This window comes from Haplochromis burtoni, unplaced genomic scaffold (genome assembly GCF_018398535.1).
Source record: "Haplochromis burtoni strain Fernald_Lab_line unplaced genomic scaffold, NCSU_Asbu1 Contig_15, whole genome shotgun sequence".
Taxonomy (NCBI): domain Eukaryota; kingdom Metazoa; phylum Chordata; class Actinopteri; order Cichliformes; family Cichlidae; genus Haplochromis; species Haplochromis burtoni.
In genome coordinates, this window is record NW_024582376.1 from 3,982,023 (window position 1) to 4,003,507 (window position 21,485).

The window sequence follows — 21,485 nt, forward strand, 5'->3', positions numbered from 1 at the left end:
AATGCTCTGATATTTACCTGATATTAATCTGTACTGGAAAATTGTCATCCCATTAATTTCAGGAAATGGCTGCTAAGTATTTTAGATAATGTCACTCCTACATTTTTGGTCATTTTTCCTGTTGACCTGCTGACCTGAGCTGACCTCAGGGAGATGATGATGAATCAAAACATTGCTTTTGTTAAAAGATGATGTATAGACCTCTCTTCCTCCTTTTTTGTTTTCCTGATTGTGAGCATACTTGGTCTTTTTTCCCTAGAAGAAATATAAACATGGCAATCCATTCAGCAGTTTGGATACAAATCCCTAAGAACCACGCCATCCTAAGTGATGTGCTGCCATGAAGATGACTTCGTTTTCAGGAAAATGTGTTACAGGATAAGATAAACTGAGTGTGAGTGTGTTTCACCTAAACATCAGGACACAGTCCTGTGATCCTTTCAATAGTTACTGACATGTCTGAACCACATAAAATAAACGCTGCTGCGGTCTGTTAGTAATTGATAAGTGTCCATGTTAAATAATAAACCCCTGATGTAACACATCATTTACCACTACTACCTGGACAAGGGTAATTTCATTGTAAAGAGAAGGTGATTTCAAGCACAGCCATGTAGAACCTACGGCGTGGAGGCTTCAGTCAGGGCCACATTTCTTTAGTGGCTGCTTGTTTGTTGGTTCACATTAAGCTTATCCTCTTTGTTGATTTAAGAATACGCTGCTTAGCCCAGAGACCAGTTCCTTTTAATCCCTGAAGTAAAGGCCAGTATGTATTCCAGTAATAACCCTATAAAGTACCACAAAATATACATCTCAGTATATGTACCAATACAGCGGAGACAGGCCAGTGCAAGATTTTACTGTTCCTGGAGGTAATAACTGCAAAAGTGTTATTGTAATGAAGGCAGTTGCTGTCTGAGAGGCCTGAGGTTTTTAAGGCTTGCAGTATTTCATTCAGATTAATAAACCTGAGTGGGATGAAGAAACGGCCGAGGAGAGAGCCTGCTCCCTACTCTCATTGTGTTTCTGTCACGTCCTGTGCAGATTATTACTCGCACTACATCAATCCTTTGTTCTGTCTTTGTTATCGGTCACTTCTGACTTTTCCTTCCCTTCTCATACTGTCTCTTTTTCTTGCACCCTGTTAATAACAATGTCCCAGCTTTCTTTGCTGCTGTCAGTCTCCCCAGGCTCTCCAAATAAAATCTATGTCAGATGAACTGCTGTCATATGCCTGAATACTCAATGTGCCTCCTGGTCTGTTCTTTTAATGACATCTAAACCACACTGAGTTTTCAGCAAGCGCCTACAACAGACAAATCTTGTAAATAGGACAAGAGAAGTTTTAAAATGCAGTCAAAAGAAGATAAATATTGTTCAAAATTTTAACCCTCCTGACTGTTTTTAGTATAAAATATTTTGAGACATACACTCACTGGACACTATTAAGCACATCTTTCTTGTGGGTTTGACCCCTTTTGCCTTTATAACTGCTTTAATTCTTCATTGCATACATTCAACAAGGTGATTCCAGCACCTTGTTGAATTAATCAGAGATTTGGGTCCATATTGACATGATGGCATCACACAGTTGACACAGTTTTGTCCGCCACGGCATATCTGTGGCATTTAAATGATGCTCAGTTGGTACTAAAGGGATCAGGTGACAAGAAAATATCTCCCACACCATCACAAGCAGCCAGCAGGGATTCATGCTTTTATGCTGTGTGACCAAATACTATCCGAACGCTGCAGCAGAAATGCGGTCTTCTGCTGCTACAGCCAATCTGCTTTAAAGCACGATGTATGTTTAGAGATGCTCTTCTGCATACCTTGACTGTAATGACTGATCATCTGAGTTTGTGTTCATCTTCACCCACAGAACTGACCCCTTCTAGACATTTTCTACTTTTTAGACTTTTTTCTGTAAATAGAGATGGTTATGTGTCAAAGTCCCAGTAGATCAGCAGCTTCTGAAAAGCTTACACCACATTCACTTAAACCAGCCTCCTTCCTCATTCTGATGCTCAGTTAGTCAGCAGGTCATCTTAACCATATCTACATGCAGAAATTAGTTGATGCCATGTGATTGGCTCATTACAAATTGGATTTGACCTGCAGGTTTGTGCACCTTTTAAATCTTGAGGAGACTCAAGGTGTGGGGACCATTTTGTCTGAGCAAACATGCCACACCTTATATCTCTTACAGTATAAAATCACATTACAGCAAGTTATTGGCTGTTTTCACCCCCACCTTTCCCACCTCCAATGCCTCTGCTCTGACACGACTTTCTCCTCATCTCTGCTCTTCTCCTTCACCTCATACCCCTCCTCTTCTTCTTCTTCTTCTTCTTTTTTTTGTTTACAGCCAATTAACTTTTCTCATTCTTCAGTACTTGTCTCTCTGCTGCTGCTTCTTTCACCCTTTAACTGCACAAATGCCTCTTTCATTCTTTTTCCATTTAGCTCATCTCTCTCTCCATTTTCTCTCTTTCTTAAGTTCAGTGTCTCTCTCTCTCTCTCTCTTTTTCTCTCTAGTGTTAGCTGCAAGCTGCAATATCACATGAGCAGAATGTCAAGTGCTTCCAATAAAGCAGACTGGCTATGTTTAGTCTTGTTGACAGACAGACAGACACACGTCTCCTCACAAAGCCCCATGTGGGATCACTCTACTAGTGATTGGCACACTTGCCTCCCTGTAAAGCTAATGCAGAGAAGACAACTCACATACAAATGCACGAACATAATTACGCACAAATATCCCTACACAAAAGAACACAGCACGTAAGGCTGAATTACAGACAGTGTATAGTTTATATATGGCACTTTGATACTTCATAATAAAATACCTCTGTGATAAAAGCTGTATTTCTAAAGTGTCTAATATTTTTAGGGTGGAGTTCTGCACAGAGCATGAAAAACTTGGGACCCATTAGCACATTCATACAGTTTGCGCACACTTTCACAAACATGATGAGATGATACACAAAAGACGTCATATCTGTCTACTTTGTCATTAAAGCTAAGAGCTGTGAAATAAAGTTAAGAGAGAACTACATCAGTATTCCACTGAGGAAGTGGGGCGTTTTAAGAGTCTTTAACTGGTGTGATAGATGATTAGGCAGCAGGGCCAAGGTCAATTATTTATCAATTTACATCTTTCAGAAAGTAATCTGTCAGGAGAGCTACTCTGGTTGGGAGATTTTCACGGATAATGAAACCATAAAGAATGAGCAGCCATGAGCCCGTGTGTTAAAAGTTTAACATTTCATTTTTGAATGTGCTGAATTGAGTGCCGTGCTTGAATTTGAAGAATTTACTGAGAGACAGTTGGGAAATCAAAAGATCATATACAGCTTACTGATGTGAGGGTGTTCATTTTAGTGGGTACAGCAGGCCAGTGTCAATGCAATAAACACAGTTACAAAAAAGTGTGCAAAAGTCTTGAGCCATTTCTTTATATTTTGCTTACAAGGAGCGAGAAATTCTTGTAATGTTTTAAAGTGCTCTTTAGCTATAGTTCTCCAGGCTTTCAAACACCTTAAAATAGTAATAAGGTGATTCCCAAAGAGCTATTAGCTAAAAGCTTGGCATAACTCAGCATGGCGTGCAGTGTGTCCTTAAAAAAATTGAGCAAACTGAACAGGTAGAAGACAAGAGAACAAGTGGCATGTGTAAAAGAAACCTATCTACAGCAGATGAACAGCATCTGAAAGTTGTGTCCTTATGAAACAGGAAAGCTCCTTGGACAGCAGGAGCTGAGAGATGCAGCTGACCCTTTAGCTGATCCATTCAGAAATGCTCTCGGTAGAAGGGGTGGATGTCAAGAAGCACCTCTTAATGAAAGGAAACTGGGATAAAAGACTGAGGTACTTCAAATTACACGAGAACTCGACTGAAAATCAGTGGCAACTGGTCTGATGGAGTAATGAATCCAAATTTCAAATTTCAGGTCCAAATTGTTGATGGAGATTAAAAAAAAAAAAGGTTCAACAGTGAGTGTCTACAGCCATCTGTAAAACATGGTGAAGGCTCTGTCATGGTTTGCATTTCAGCAAGTGGTGAACATAGAAAAGACAGATAGTGATCCACCATGTACACCACTTTGAAACTGTCTGATTGTCAGTGGCTTCACACTTCAGCGTGATAATGATCTCAAACACACTGCTAATATAGTGAGATACATACATGAAAAGAAAAACACACAATGCAACACATCAGTTGTGGACTGATCTCCCCAGAAACCAGACCTCTAGTTAGCACTAGACTTAATCAGCTCCTACATATGATTACATCCACTTTAAAAAGCCTAAGACTCCAACAGCCAAAGCACTAAACATCCAGTAGGTGGGCACATTCATCTTTGTCATACAGTTTGTTATTTACCCTGTAGGTGTAGGAATTGCATTTTCTAGCCAAGTAAGAACAGATATTGCAGGCTGGTAGTAACATTAGGACCTATGTTTTGTTTAAAACTACTTTTAAATATATACATTTTAAATATTTTGTCCAAATTTTGTCCAGTCATAGACAAGTTTAATTGTTCTGGCTTGGCAAAAAATAGCTGCAATGCAGATGTAGTGAGGGGCTGTGTCTCACCGACAGTGAGGGGTCGTGGGAAGTGTAGCTGGCCCAACGTTCATTCTCCAGCTCCTCCATCACCTACAGCATGCACGGAGAGAGTCAGGGGTTTATACACATATTGCAAACAGGCAGACACATACACACAAAATATACAAACTACAACAAAAAGAAGTGCTCAAAGATATGACTGCAAACACAACCATACGCATATCAAATAAATCTTCACACAGGTCAGAGACATGCACATGAGCACACAGCATACCTGCATGCTTTCCCAACACTCACTGACAATACACACCTGGTTCATGGCGCTCTTTAGCCAGGTATCCACGGCAACCCCAACTTGGCGTAGAAGGTCCAGCCGAGCTTCAGCTTTCAACTTTATTGTCTTTGGAGAGCAAAGAGGTTAAGATTGTTAAAGAAGCACATGTACCAAGGCTGCAAAGTCCAATATCAATCTTTAAAAGAAAGGATGATATAAAACACTATACAAATGACTGGTTATTAGCAAACATGCTAATAATGCTCCAACTACCTACATAAACGATGGGATTACTAAAATGCAAGGTCCTAAAGAAAAAGATGGAAATTACAATGAAGCTGTATGTTAAAGGAAACATAAGGAGTTCTTTCTACTCATGTCACAGCTTTCATTTTGACATCTTGACAGCTGCACGAGTTCTGTTCGATGCAAACTGAATTTTCACCCCAAAATGTTTAAAAACTGGGTTACACAGTCTCCTAAGCAACAAATCATCAAAACTTGCTGCACACTAATGAGACTAGATGATGATGCTATATCCACCAGTAGAGGAACCCCTGAGATTTACATTGAAGCTCTCTCGCATCAGCTCGCTCTTATCTCTAATCCTGTCTCCTTTTCCTTCTGTCTCTCATTGTTTTCATCAATTTCCTCTTTCATTACCTGCTTCTTTCCTTTCTCACCAGTGCTGACAGAGCAGACTGATAGCTGATAGCTCCATCCCACAGAGGCACGGAGTAAGACAGAAAGACACGCCGTCAAGACAGACTCCCACACTTTGATCAATAAAGGCCTGAGCCACTTCATGGGCCTCAGTTTTTCCCTTCCGTTAGCAGCACCTAACAAACACCAGCCTTGGCTTTTGCTACTGAACCATAAACATACCAGACTAAGATGGGGACAAATAATGGCCATTACACTGCTAGCAACTGTACCTTAAGGAAAGCTGCAGCACTAAATCATTAATGTAAGTCAATATGAAGCACAGCCAATCGTGTGAGTGCAAATCACATGTGGATAGAGTGCACACAGTCAGGCAGACAGAGCATCTATAATCAATACTAGCAAAACTGAAAGAAATAGAAAAATAGATGGAGGATAGATAGATAGAAAACTCGCAGGGAAAACCAGGACATCAGTAGCTTAGCAGATCATCTGGATCACCATCCATCACAATAAAAAGCCCATAAAAGTCCATAAAATGACAAATGTCACCTTGACCTTGAGCACAATTTGGGTGGAGACTCGGCTGATCATTGTGTGCAAGTTGCACTAAAGTCTGATCAATACCTGAGGAGAAGCAGCGATTTTTGTGAATTGTGAACAGACAGACACCTCGCCGTGACATGAGCTCATTAGTACTCTGGCCAGCAGAACTGAACATCAGGAGTCCAGCTGTAAATCAATTATTGATTTATGATTGAATTATTAAGGATTCTGGGTTCACGTCTTGTACAAAGACCTCTACGGAAGTCAAACTGTGTTATACAAAAGGTGCTACAAACAAGCATCTAAACACATAACAGCAGCTATGCTGATAAAAGCAATAATGTGGTATGTGAGCTCCTTGTGATAGACAAACAGCAAAGAAGAGTTATTTAAACTACAAAAGGCACAGGGGGACCACTGCAATCACTCCCTATATGTACTGTAAGTTTTCACAGTGCATTCTGTCATCATCTCAGCAAACCAACTGGTCTGGGTTGGTTTGCTGAGACTCATGGCTATGTCTATGCCCTATTTATTCAATTGTGCTCACATGTCAATACACATAGTGTAGAAAAATATGAGCAGATCCACTCAGTCAACTTTCCAACTCTTGTTAGTTTTGCTTGCTTGTAGTGAAATACTTTTGAGAGCACAACCTACTCCCTGCTCTGATGTTGTGAGTCAACAAGGCCAGATTGTCTAGTGGAGGCAGTTTGAGAACAGCCTCCGACAGCTACGTATGGAAACAGCCCCTTGCCTCAGCTGTTCTCACTCCCACCCCCTCTGAGAGCTTCTTATAAATAGGAAAGCAGCAAAAATGCCCATAATCGTTTATTTTAAATAAAGGAATTTTAGATTTTGGTTTAAACTTGTACTTCAAAGCATAAAAGAGCTGGTAGCTTTAAAAATTTAGGATTTTCCATTAAGAGAAATTGGAGAAAATCTTAATCTGATTAGCTTCAGTCCGAATGACCTGCACACAGTATGTATCTCCTACAGCATATGCAATACAACTGCCATGTGCCTCTCTCTGACAAATTAATGAGATCAAAAGTGTTCCCTTCATCCCAGTGCTGTGTTTTCTCCTGATATCTGATCTTGGGAACATGTTGTTTTATTAATTAGCTTCAGCAGCGCATTACAGGCTAGCCTGGGGCATACTATATCATTTATAAAAGAATATATAACGCATTTAATTGTATATTTTGACCATCTGCACTTGTCTTTTATCATAGCAAGAATCACTCATATCACTTAGTTATGCTGTTAAGCCTTGTTATGGTAATAACTGTCAAGCAGTTTCAGAGAAAGACACAAACAGGCTCATCTATAGAGCACAGAATACATAACTCTTCCCTTTCTGTCAGTATTTACTGATTCCACTTTAGAAAAATTGGATATCTGTGGAGACTGAACGGTGCAAACTATAACAAAACACTGAAAAATAAATACAGCGCTATAAAAAGTGTGAGGCGTTTCATTTTGTATAGTTTTTTGTGACCATCACAGAAACAAACAAACAAAAAAACTCGGCCTTGCTTTTTCCAATCATGTCCACACAGCTAAAATGCATAATCCTGTCAATATAAACCTCCCAGCCTCCCTTGGCTTTTTAACATATTTAATTAAAGATTTGGCTAAAACCGTGGGCCAACAAATTTACATATATGGTTTTTGCTTCATGTTTGTGATAAAAAAATGCTCATAGAAAACTGTAAAACAACAAAAAAAAAACAGGAAACTTGCTGACATTTTCAGCCTTTACATTAAAATTAGAAGCAGCTATAATGTTTTATCTCAAATTCACAACTTCTATTTTCGACACAGTTTCACCTGCAGTTTTATATTCAATAAGCATTTCAACAGTTGTTGTTTTAACTGTAAACACTGGCTTTAAACCACAGCTTTAACTACAGTAAATAATAACAGTCTTGATTACTGACTGATTGTAATCGTGCAAGCTTAAGCAGGCATACCAGATAGTCTGCTTGTTATGATATGAGATAGAGACTGCTTAGCCAGAAAAACACAAATTCCTCAGAAATGCAGCACTTAAATATTTAAGGGAACAACTGATCATCACAAAAAAACTTAAGTTACTAAGCTAATGACATTTAGACGTGCAAGACGCTGCCCAGGATGCCCCTGCATAGATTTCACTTAGTGGAACGCCTCATGTGGCCATAACCCTGGTACACTGACAACTAACATCTGAAGGGACAGGTGCACCTGTTACTTCGTACACCCGTTTTACTGTGTCAACAACTCAGTGGGAAAATCCCTGCTTGGACAGAGCTTTTCCCGTGTTCTTCCTATTATAACTAATAAAGAACTGCTCTGAGCGTCTAAAGTTCTGTGTTTCCCTAATCTATAGACACAAAAAATCCACTGCATCCTCCACTCTGATCTAAGGGGGGAGGGTCGCATGCCTGAAGTTCTATGGCTTCATTAGTATGGCTGGATGTCAAGATCTTGGGTAGAACAGCCACATTTGGCCACAGCATTACTTCAGAGCCATCAAGTTTCCAGCATAAAGTACAGGTTTGAAAGAGAGTACATGGAGCTCGCTAACTGTTGCAGCTGCTAAAAGAAAAACACTTTTTAATAACTTCTCCATCATGGATATACCTGCGTAACAGGTGACCTGCCCAGGTCCTGCAAGACCAATGCCAGGTCCCATGCTGCAAGCCATTTCCCTCTAGGGGGCAGACAACTCTTGGCACCATGCGGAAACTGCATTACCCAAAAATGCATGCTAAGGGACCAACTCTTGATATGGTCATGGTTTACCCATACTGCTACCAGATGAACCCTCAGATGGCCAGGCTTCAAAGGCTGCTGTAAGCATCTCTAGCAGCTTCAGGCATATTTGAACAGCCACTCTTACCCTGAGCTGAACGGACTCGAGCAGAGCCTGAATTCCAGTCCCTCTCAAGTTGACCGTCCCATCATGGATGCAGAATCTAGAGACAACTTGTTGAAGTTGGTCTGCTGTGTTGGACGTAGGGAGCTTTTGTCCCAAATGACCAACATCCCCCCAAGGCCTCGAGGTGGTAAACTGGATTGTTACCTGTTCACCCTTGTTGCACAATGAGGCACAAATCCAAAGATCAAGGTAAGGTATTATCATTATACCTGACAGACTTAATAATCTCAGGGCTGAACTCATGCGGCTTGTAAGGTGAGGGAGAGGTTTAAGGGGGTAAACTGATACACCAGTCCCCGAAAGACGAAACACAGAAATCACACACAAATGACATCTGTATACCTGGTTGCACTACTGGCTGCTGAAAAGGGTGTGGCCCTGAAGCGAAACAACAGCCTGTAACCCTGAGAAGTTGTTTTCAAAACCCATGTATCCTGTGAATTAACTGCTCAGTAGTCCAGCTGCTGTTGCAAAAGTCTGCCTAGTGTTTGTTGTGTTGGCTGTCGAGGGGGGATAAGGGGTTGTCTTAGTGTTGCCTCTCTAGCACACCTGTTGTCACTCACCTGCACCAGTTTATGCTTCCTATCCTGACACACTGATATGAAGTAGGAAGTCTAACCGACTTCCTGTTATACTGTGATGACCAAGTGTTCCCTTAATATTTTTGGGTAGTGTAACTAATGTATAGGCCTGGCTTGGCTTTGTGATTGATATTGCTACTGGAAAAGGCTTGATGGAAGGAAGATGGAGCTAATTCACAGATAATACAGATAATGCTCCCATCAATAATACAAAAAATACAGCTAATGTTCCCATCAAACCTACATAATGTCTTTTGTCCTGCTTTCACTCCCTTTATAAATCTGTGATAAGAGGTCTGTGATAAAGCCATTAGTATCAAAGAGCTCATAAAATATTCACCATCTTAGTCAAGGTAATGCTGGTCTAGAAGAGAAATTAAAGGGAAGCACGAGAGAAAGACAGAGGATGAAGCACAGAAAAAAAGGTGACGTGGACACATGTTTGCACTTTGCTATGAAAAGATTCTCTAATTATTTTGAGGGAAGTGAGATCACAAGCTACTGATAGCTGCTAAATTATTCGAATGCATGACGACAAAGCAAATGTTTCTTAACTTGACAGCAGAGGGTGCCAAATATGCAAAAGCCTGATAACAAAGGTAGTGTGGAGCCAAAGAGGAAGTTAGATAGAGAATGAGCCAAATGCAATGAAGCTGAAAAGCAGAATGAATAGAAATATAGACTTCTGGGAGCGAACAGAGAGGATTAGGCTGAGAAGGATAGCGCACGGTGCAGTGATCTCATTGAGTGTTGACAGGTTCAATCTGTGGGAATCGATGCGCAATCAATAAGTATCTGGCTAGGGTGTGTAGAGGGAAAAGAGTGGGAGGATGGAAACAGAAAGAGGTACATGTGGATTGAAAGCCTGAGGAGAAAGTGGTCAAAGAAACAATAAAAATATGTGATCATCTGACCTTGTATCAACATTTTCATTATAATAAAATAAAATAATCTAAAACATTACAGCTGTTTTTAACCTACAATGCGTCATACCTGCATGTAGTAACAGTGGGATATTAAGAGAAATGTAACTGTAAACTATGACATACATCAAGGATGTAATTAATTAGTTTTTTCAGATTTGTGTAGGTGAATAACATAAATGATCTGTCACATCTTATGCTGGCAAAAGTGTGACGACAACTCGTGGGCCGTGCTTGTTAAAATATACCCTGCTACGTCAAAGAAGCTGTGCAGAGTGAGAGCATACGGCCAATTTCACTCTTCATTCAATTCAAAATACATCGGCCCAAAGAGTGGGCAGCACTTCAACTCGTTTACAACGATATGCAACATTAAGTACTTCTATGTAAATGTGTACCACAGATTTCATGGTGTTTCAGAACAACAAACATTAGCCATTCATTAGAGACCTATTAAAACAATGAAAAATAAGCTTCCCGTACACAACAGTAATAACACAGAAAATAACATCTGCTTATTTTTGATATCAATATCGCATCACAGATTTTTTCCTTCTCTTTTTTCTTACTTCTATAAAAATAAATCTCATGTTGCTATCCAAGGCAGACTCTCTTGGAAACGTTTTTTTTCCTGTTCGTCCCTTTATGTGTCAGCATTAGTGCACATACTGCAAAACGTTCTGTGACAGGCCGCTCCATAATAAGTACTCAAATAAATTCACGCTGTATTTCCAAAGTTTTTGTTCTGAACATTTGTTGGAAAAGGATCATCTATTCATCTGTTCTCTGTATCCTTGTAGCTCCATGCGGCGCCCAGGTTTTGACAGGATAGAACAACTGACACGTTACATTCACCCACATTTTGGTGTTTTCACTTCACCTGACCTTGCGTGCCTTTAGACTACGAGATGAAAATAAAGCACTGGGAAAGAGAGCTACATGAAAACGGGAACAAAGTGCAAACACCATACGCACAGGGTTATATTTAAACACAGACCCTGAGACAGCAGTAAACGTTGACGATCTGAGTCACACACCTCGGCTTTGCGCATGTTTTCTTTGGTGTCTTCGATCTTCATCTCCAGATCTAATCTTCCCTGCTCTGTGGGAGGCAAGCCGTGGCTCTCACACTCCTCCAGAGACTGACAACAACACACACAAACAGAGAGAGTGATTAGAACAGGAATGTGCGTGCACTTTAAAATTAACCTGATTAAGATTCACATGTTGCATTTCTAAAACGTGCAACAAATGTTTGTGAGCGTGTCTGTATGTGTGTGTGTGTGTCCCTCTTACTCGCTTGTAGTGAATGATATTCTTGTGCTCTCTGGCCACCCTGGTTGCCCATTTCCTGGCCTCCTTGTTCAGACTGTGCTCCTCTGTCGTCCCCGACTCCGACTCCAGCTGACGACTCTAATATCCCACACACAGCCGCACAGAGACACGCCACAGCAGCAGGCAAACACACAAAAATACAGTGTCAAAAACAACAGCTCAAGGTGTGCAATACGCAGAGGCTGTTAATTAAGCTAAAGAAAGCAACATTGTTTCCATAGCAAGCAATTAATACAGTGTGTGTTGCGATGCTCTGTTGTTACCTTATGAAACAAAAAGCTGCTATTAAAACCACATGTGAAACACCATGTGTGTGTTTTTTCTGTGTACTACAAAGTGAGAGAAGAGGAGGTGCGTGTTGACAGCACTTTTTGCATGTGACTTTATTTTGTTGCTTTTTTAAAAAAAAAATACTACAGAAAACACGCGGGGTCAGTCAAGGAATCTGCATGGCCTTCCAATTAAACATCTGACATCAATTATAACCATGCAGCCAAAGTGAATCCTGAGCTCATGCACTTAACAAAGAGCTTTTCTTATTTCACATGAAAGATTTCTATTTTTTTTCTCTCTTTCTGTTCTTTGTCACTGCTTTGAAGTGGGCGGGGATTCGCCGGGAAAAGGTCATGTTGCATACTTCTGCCCATCATGCATCATTTAGCAGTATGTGAATGAAAATCTGGTGACAGCTGGGAGGTTCTTTGGCCACTCTATCAAATTCTGATAATAACACACCCACAATATCCAGATTAACTATGTTGGATGAAATATTTCTTAATATTTTAATAAAGAAAACAAAAACATCATTTAATTTGATTCAGTCTTCTTTAAACAACTGATCCTGATTTCATAGAAACATATTTGCATTTTTAAAGCCAGATTTTTCAGTTTAATCATAATTATTTGCTATTGTGGTCCAAAAAACATGACTCAGTAATCAAATTATACAGCTGTCTGCCATGGTCCAAAGAAACCCTGAAAAAAAGACTGTTTTTGGTTACTTGTTTACAAATATGACTCAGATTTGATCTTTTCATTTCTATCTATTATAAATGCATCATAGCAGGGGCTGAAAAACAAAAAGGATACTTTCTAGTAATTTAACAATGACCCACTCCAGCTTCCCTCGTGATAACTCAGATCGAAATCAATGCAAAATATCTTGCAAAGACTTCCATGTATAGACATTCGTCGTCAGTGCTGTGTTTGCACAGACCTGAGAGGTTTGAGTTCCCATAATCTGATAATAAAAGTCTGTTAGCCTCAGCTAAAGTACACAATATTATAATTATACCTTTTCATGCACATCATCTCTATTAATTATGTGCTGATTCTGTAACAATAGGGCATAAATCTGGCTAAGTATAGGTGTAAAACCAAGTGTATTACATGGGAGATTTACAGCTTAATTACATTCAGGCACAGGAGAATTGCAGCAAGTTAAGGGAGAGGGCAGGAAACTCGATTAGAACAGTGGCTCGAATATGACATGCCACGAACCTGCATCTCAGTTTCCTTAAATTAGAATTTCAGATAGTCTGCCAGCATCTACAGTTATGTGAACAGTAAAAAAAAATCATCTGATCCTTACCAGGTCTTAAATACAAGCTCAGATGAAACACAAAACATCTCGAAAGACAAAGCTAAACCGAAAACGTAGAAATAGTGTGGAAAACCTAAGTACACCCCTACTGCTTCCACAGGAGTTACGAGGGTAAGTAACAGCCAGGAGTTCCTAATTAAATGCAGATTATTATCCGATCATTAGCAAATGTAAGCACATCTATAAGAGCAGAAGTTTTGTCACTCTGTCGGTGTGCATAACACGATGCCAAGGAGGAAAACATCAGCAATGATCCTCAAGAATCAATTCTTGCTCCCCATCTCTTTGAGAACATGTATATGGTCACTTTTTAACAATTTCAATTCCATCATTATACAGAGAAAAGGATTATTCACAACTGGAAAAGATTCAAGATAGTTCAATCAGCTAGAATGTCCTAGCAAATTCCCACCGAGGTCGGACCGTGCAATGCTCAAAGTAACTGCAAAAAAACCCCTAAGAGCTACATCTCAGATACTACAGGCCTCAGTTAGCATGTTAAATGTTAAAGTTCATGACAGTACAATAATAAAAGTGAACAAATATAACTTTGGAAGGGTTGCCAGGAAAACGTCTCTTCTCTCTAAAAAAAACATGTTAGCACAGCTTGGGTTTGTAAAGCTGCATCTGAACAACCCACAAGACTTCTGGGACGAAGACCAAAGTGGTGATGTTTGGCCATAATGCACACCAAGCATGAAACCAAACACAGCATAACAGCACAAACCTCATACCCACTGTCCACCACGGTGGTGAAGGAGTGAAGATTTGGGCTTGTGTTATAGCCACAGGACCTGGGCACCTTGCAGGCACTTAGTCGATAATGAATTCCTCTGTATACCAAAGTGCTCTAGAGTCAAATCTGAGCCCATCTGTCTAGTAGCTTACTACATTTGGCTGAAATGGGGCCATACAACAGGACAATGATGAAAGAGATATGTGCAAATACCTGCAAAGTTCCTCCACAGTGACAGGAGAGACTGATAAATGGCATGCAGAAAATGACTACTTCAAGTTATTGCTGAAAAAGGTGGATCTACAAGCTGATGAATGAGGGCGAGTACTCATCTGAGGTATTGTATTTAAATAATTTTAGAACCTGGTAAGGATCAGATTATTTATTATGATGTCATAATACATAAAATCTTTGAAATAAAAAAAGATCCACTCCCTTTCACATGACTGTTCATACTGCAAATAAATTCTAGTGCTCATGTGAGTCATGTGACTTTCTGCATCACTTTTGTATCTTCCTGTTGCACACTGATTATCTCGTTACACCCAAACAGATCAATCAACCTGCACTCTAAATGTCTTTATGGACAAAGGTGAAATATTATTTTATTAAATCATTTAATAAATTGGAAAATAACAACATTAGCAATGACTGTAGGTGCCATAATAGGCACAACTATAAACAACTGACCTGACATATAAGGGAAAATGGTGTCATCATCAAAATCTAAACCTTTTTCAGACTTAAAGAGGCAGACACATTTAGATACAGTCTTCTTGCAGGTTATTCACTCATTCTGAACACATTTCTTGTCTTAGACACATATTATTATAAGAAAAAAAATGTCAGAAAGGGTCTAGGACTTGTTATGATTTAATGCATTTGCACAGGTTTTTCTCTGAATAAGGCTCTTGCTCTTGTTCTACAGTTTTTAGAAACATATCACTGTCTTAACTAATAAAATTCATCATGCTGAACAGCACATGTATCACAAATTAGCCAAGGCAGCAGTATTTCTATGTGAAGTGTTTTAATGGAGTTTTAAAGAACTGGGTGCCTAGGACTCCAGTGTTTCTACACAACTTGCATTAGAGCAGCAGCGGTGCATTCAGACTGCAGCAAATACCTGCCTATGATTATGCTTTTTTATGCGTGTTAAAAGCGAAAGAATGAATTGAGTTCTCCTAAAATAGCACAGAGAAAATGTATGTGTACAACTACAGAGTTGCTTGTAAACCACAATATGATGTCTACATTCACAACATGTAAATTTAATGCAGTGTTAGCTTTAGTATTATTTCATATTTTATGTTTTATGGGCTTATCTTACACATGCAGACACAAAGAATTCAATAATCATCATGTAAGATATACGTAGCATGATTTTGAATGGAAATCAGGACACATTCAATTTCCAGTGATTACATCTTGAACCCATAACAAATTTGTAAAGGAAAATTACACTAAACTATGACACATCAGCTTTCAGGATGTTGATGACAGTATGGTGATATTTTAAAAGATGACATAAGGTTACGGCATCAGATGAGTCATGACAATGGTCATGAGAAGCCAAAGCCACCAAAGGTATTCAGCTATCGTGCACGTGTGCCTTCATTGCTTGATTATGATGAAGCAACTAGAAAATGCAGGAAACATAAAGAACTTCTTTAAATAGACCTGTAATGGCTGAACCGCCTCAGTGTAGTCAGCTGTCGTTGCGAGGTTTATGTCAGGTGGAATAGTTGTAACAATCAGGTGAACTGTGGCCTTTTTAGATATGAAATAAGAAAATTTCATCAGCTGCTGCTCTATTCTCTGGTTTGATTATTCTATTGGTGCACAAAAGCAAAGTCGCATTGAGCAGATAAAATCTTAACATGTAATTCAGAAACTCCCACATATTTGTCATGTTTATTTTTAGTTCTCACGCCAACTATGTGGATGATGTCATAATCCTATCTGCAGCCACTTGTGTGGTTATCCCAGAGTGTCTCACGGTCTTGTTACGGTGACAGATGGACATAAAAAGTCGGGCAGTGAAAGTTCTTTAACCTCCGCTGTATTTCAGTAAAAGGAGAAAATCGAACCTAAAAAACAAACAAACCATACACTATTGTTTTATTGTCTGTGGTTAAAGTGCTGACTGCTGTAGGCCAAAATCAACAACCTCCTCCCTAAGCCACAAAGCTGAGAGCCATATAAAAACAGATCATTTATAAAGCACAATGATGTGTTAATGACTATTAACAAGACATCTCTTTTCCAGTAATAACAAAAGAGCTCTGGGTTTTATCACTACATAGTGTGCTGTCAGATTTGAGCCCATCCTCAGCTGCTTTTCTCAGTTATTCCCAACACACAATAATACTTTGCTCACCCTCACCGCCATACTGTATGAAGTCTTGGTGCTCCAACTGGTTAGAGCACAATTTCTGTTTAAAAGAGGGATGGGCCCACACTGCTCTCCAAGATACTTGGAATATAAAGGTTATTCTAGCTGACTAACTGTCTGCCTGTCAATCAGAGTTAGATCACAGAAGAAGTCCCTGCCAAACAGAGCATGTCATACTTGGGCGTCTAGTTCAGCAAAGTTTAATTTAATGTGTGTTAACATTGATTTGTCATGTCACTGAGTCGAAAAAGTGTCAGCTCACTGACACTACAGTTGTTTTTAAAGAAAATTATAATGTAAAGTATCATCAAAAGCATCATAATCACAGGCAAGGAGATCCATAGTGACAACATTCGTAAATAGTGTGCATAACTATGAAAAATCAAGTATTTTTCTGTCTTTTTTTTCTCACTATAAAAAGGTCATTCCGAGCATGCGCTAGAAATCTAGGGAATATAACTTAAATTGAAAGATTGCTACCAGTGAGGGCAAAGTCTTTGTTGTGGGTTAAAAAGGTTTCTCTGTTGGGTGCCTATGAACACACACTCACCAGCCACTTTATTAGGTACACCTATTTAACTGTTTATTAACAAAAATATCTAATTAACCAATCACATGGCAACAGCTAAGTCATGTAGCCATGAAGACATAGTCAAAATGACCGGCTGAAGCTGATTTGAGCATAGCGTGGTTGTTGGTCCCTGACTGGCTCGTCTGAGTGTTTCAGAAACTGCTGATCTGCTGGGATTTTCCCACACCACCATCTCTAAGGTTTACAGAGAATTGTCCAAAAAAGAGAAAATATCCAGTGAGCTGCGGTTCTCTGGGAGAAAATGCCTTTTGATGCCAGAGGTCAGAGGAGAATGGCTAGACTGCTTTAACTCACGTATGAACCTCAAAGCAGATGAGCTGCACCAGCAGAAGGCCATAACAGGTGCCACTCCTGCTCGTTATAAACAGAAAACTGAGGCTCAGACTCACCAAAATTGGACAATAGAAGTCTGGAAAAACTTGGTATGGTCGTGATTTCTGCTGCAACAGTCAGATTGCAGAATTTGGTGTAAACAACATGACAGCATGGATCCATTCTGTCTTATATGAACTGTTAGTGTGGGCAATATTTTCTTGGCACACTCAGTACCAGCTGATCATTGTTTGAATTCCTCAGCCTAACTGTGTATTGTTGCTTCCAGTAGGATAACGCACCATGTCACAAAGCTCAAATAATATCAAACTTGTTTCTTGAACAGAACTGGTGAGTTCTCTGTACTCAAATGGACTCCACAGTCACCAGATTGCAATCCAATAGAGCACTTGATGTGGTGAAACAGGAGATTGATTATCCAGTACTAGCAAGGTATAACTAATAAAGTAGCCTGTGAGTGTATGAGGTTTCAGATTTTTCCAGAGCCATGCTGAAACATCAATCACAGCCTGAGGTGTTAAGTTAAACTGCATTATTACGCTTTGTTTGGCTCATGGCCGACTGAAAGCTTCTTACAGTAAATGATGCAGTCAGTATAAACAGAATGTATGAATGAAGCAGATAAGCCATGGTCTGAGAAGTATGATAGGAATGCTGACAACAGTTAAGACTACCTGTGCCAGGGTCATTCTCATGGCACTGACCGGCGACGGTTCAATGTCCACCAACTGCTGCACCGAGCTCAGAGTCTGGCACACACACACACACACACACACACAAATAGACATCCAGGCATCCGCAGACCACACACCCAAAGAGCAGCAGTGCAAGCACACAGACAGACAAACACAAGGAGCGATTAGTGGAAAAAAAGTTTAGGGAAAAACTGTTAGCAAAGCTTGAACAGGAACAGGAAGACACAAAGAAGGAAGAGAACATTGTTACAGAGAAAACTGTTAGAACACTTGAAACAAGGCAAAAGATCAGAGGCAAGGAGAAACTGGCAGAACCCAGAGAGAGAAAGAGAAATGTAGAGAAAGGAGAGTGCACAATATGACTCAGACACAGGAGAGAAGGATACTACTCTAGAAAGGTATTAGAAACAGTGTCCAGTGAGAGCAATTTCTTTTTTTAGCCAGAAAGACTTAACAAGTCCCCGAAGAGGAGAAGAGAGGAGACAGCATGATTCCCACTGCTCCATTCCGATCACACAGACTGTGATCACTTGACAACAATTTAAAATATTTGTAGCATTCAGCAACCAATTGAATTTAAATGATTAAATTAGCTTGCGTAAATGACAAAAAAAATCCCAGGCTAGAAAGATACGCTCCCAACGGACACGCAACATCTGAACACAGAGCCGATTCATGCATCTTTCACGTTGTCAGCAGACATTAGTTAACTGGGCAACTCCATCTGAAACTGTTAACATAAAGAAATCCCCAAAGTCTGGGAACAAAAGGCCCAAAGATATCTCAAGAGAAAAAAGGGCGATCACAGCTTTGGCTCACGGATTTTTAACTTGGCAGGTCTCTCAGCCCCAGATGTTTTAATGTGACTCTCTAAATCAGAACTGCGGTAAATGAATTCTGTTTCATCACTCAACTTAAGGATTTAAGCAACATTTTATACACATAAGATATTAGAGAGGACAGAAAACACAGGATGAAAGGAAAGCCCACATGGCTGGCTGCTGTCTGTGTGTGGGAGTTTGTGCGTATGTATGTATGTATGTGTGTGTGTGAGTCAGCAAGTGAAGTGGAGTGACAGTCCTGCTGTGAACAGGTTTATATACAAACAATCTAAGTACTAGTGATACATGAGTATTAATCCAGGAGATCTGTGTGTAGCTGTGTGAGTCTCACCGTGTCACATTCACTGGGCTGGAACTGGAAGTCGTGCGCTTTGTGAAACACCGGATTCTCTTGCATGAACAACTGCTGGTTGTACTCCTGCATTATCTGAAAGAAAGAGAGAAGGAGATCTTTAATCCAGTACATTTTGCATGCAAGTTTGGTGCTGTGTAAACCCGACAATACAAGAGTCTGTTGAACTTCATGTGTGACGAGGCTTCTGCTCCCTTCGAGGATGCAAACGACAATTTTTTTTCCCACTGCCGCATCTGAAGCCCAAAGTGGGTGAGTGTTTCATATTCATGCATACATTTGTGGGTTCATATTTTGACTTTAGAGAGATTAATTTTTCGGTCCAAGAGGGATATGGTTCAGAAGTTAAGTCGAGTTTCTGAAGACATAACATTCAAACCAAAGCTAGTGTGAGTGTAGTTTAGGATGAGACCCGAAACCAGTGAGAAACTGTCCCACACAGGAAGCAGCTAGAAGCGATGTGGTGAGCAAACAATCCTGAAATACAGTGACATTCAGTAAAATGGCAACATGCAAAATAACCCCTGATAATGCGTTCGGGTCCTGAAGTTAACATTTCACAATTTGCCTGTGACTACATGCTGTGTTAATCAAAAACAGTCACTGTGTTGTGTCTTTCTTGCACAGTTAAAGTAGAATAGAAACCACATCATGCAACACAAAAGGTACACACAGCTGCTCCCTTATTCACACAGGGTCACAACAGAAGGTAGCTCTATCTTTGATTTGACAGATTTTTACACCAGATTTCCTTCCTGACACAACCCCAAAATGATTCGTGCCTACTTCTGCAACAGAACTGAAGATCTGCGTGTGAGGTGGCTGTGCAAACCACTAAACTGCAGACAGACACAAAGAAATTAAAGAAAGAAAATAACAGAAAGAAAAAGACTGCTGAATGTCAAAACACTTTCAGTGGGTTCCATAGAAATGTCTTACCACAGATTCAAAAAGCATATTTTTGTATTGTCTGACTCACCCTGGTGGATTTGTCCAAAAGGAACTGATACGTGTTGTGTGTAGCCTGGGAGGCCTCAAGCTCAGTGCGACAAAGTGCCACCAGGTAGTCTTTGACGTGCTCATAGATTCTGCCGTCCAAGGCCTAGAAGACAGACAGAGAAAGACAGGAACCAGGGGTTACACTGAAGCATGGATGAATTCAATGTAATTCCACAATCCTTAATAATAAAGCAGAGAGGACAAGGGAATCAGGAGGAGACACTAAGAAATAGACAAAAAGAACAGAATGTGAATAAGCGTTGCTAGTTTGTCGTAAACTCAAATTAAATCTTGTGTTTAGATAGCCATAAATGTACCGTGATTTTGTTGCATAATCTACTGATGCACGTCTATGTTTAAAAAATCATATTTGAGGTCCATAGCCCAGAGATTACACTATAACTGATTGACAGCTCCCTTGCTTTTGTGTTATTTTTGTTGCATTTGTTGGGTGGGACAATTTCCTCTGTTAATGATTGTTTCTGTTATTGCATAAGCTACTGTGTAGCAGGACTAAATCAACGGAAACGTCTTGTGTGGAAGGTAATTTCAAGCTTTATTTTATGATAAATTTCACTAGAACACACCCCAAAACATGCAAAATACATACAGGACATACAGTCAAATTGAACAGAAATAGAGTCCAGCATAGCAAAGCCCACTTCTGTTACAAACAAACACGCCTCACTCGCATCGCCGCCTCCCATGGCGTACTGTATATTATAACTTTAAATGCAGTATATGGCATGTTTCCATGGGCCATTAAAAAGGATTTTATGAAAAACACTAAACTAAAAAAGGAAGAGGTGAAAAAGTGAAGAGAAAGATGGTGGGAAAATATAAAGAGGTGAGAGGGAGGGAACGAAGTCACAGGAAGGCCCAAAACCACGCAGATGTTTTTATTTAACAACTGTTAACATTAGCGTTTCTGATGCACGGATATAAAGACATTTTAATGAAGTATGCAGTCCAAGTGAACAGCCTTTCTATGGGCAGCCGGGATACTGCTGCCAAGCTGTAGGCAACGCTGCCAAACAGACAGAGAGCGGGGCTAACGGAGGGGAGGAGGAGAGGAAGAAGAGGGGAAGGGAGAGCATTTTGAAAAGGTATAAAAGGTA

General features: G+C 40.0%; 1 protein-coding gene across 1 annotated transcript in view; it reads right to left on the reverse strand.

Annotated features, from left to right (window-relative positions):
* Positions 1-21,485, reverse strand: part of LOC102292418 (F-BAR and double SH3 domains protein 2) — a gene marked incomplete in the record, with an annotated part of 76,463 nt that overhangs the window by 16,529 nt on the left and 38,449 nt on the right. The window contains 7 exon segments of the mRNA XM_014330599.2: positions 4,600-4,662; positions 4,883-4,972; positions 11,523-11,627; positions 11,782-11,898; positions 18,154-18,228; positions 19,348-19,443; positions 20,348-20,470. Coding sequence (XP_014186085.1) covers positions 4,600-4,662; positions 4,883-4,972; positions 11,523-11,627; positions 11,782-11,898; positions 18,154-18,228; positions 19,348-19,443; positions 20,348-20,470 — 669 coding nt within the window.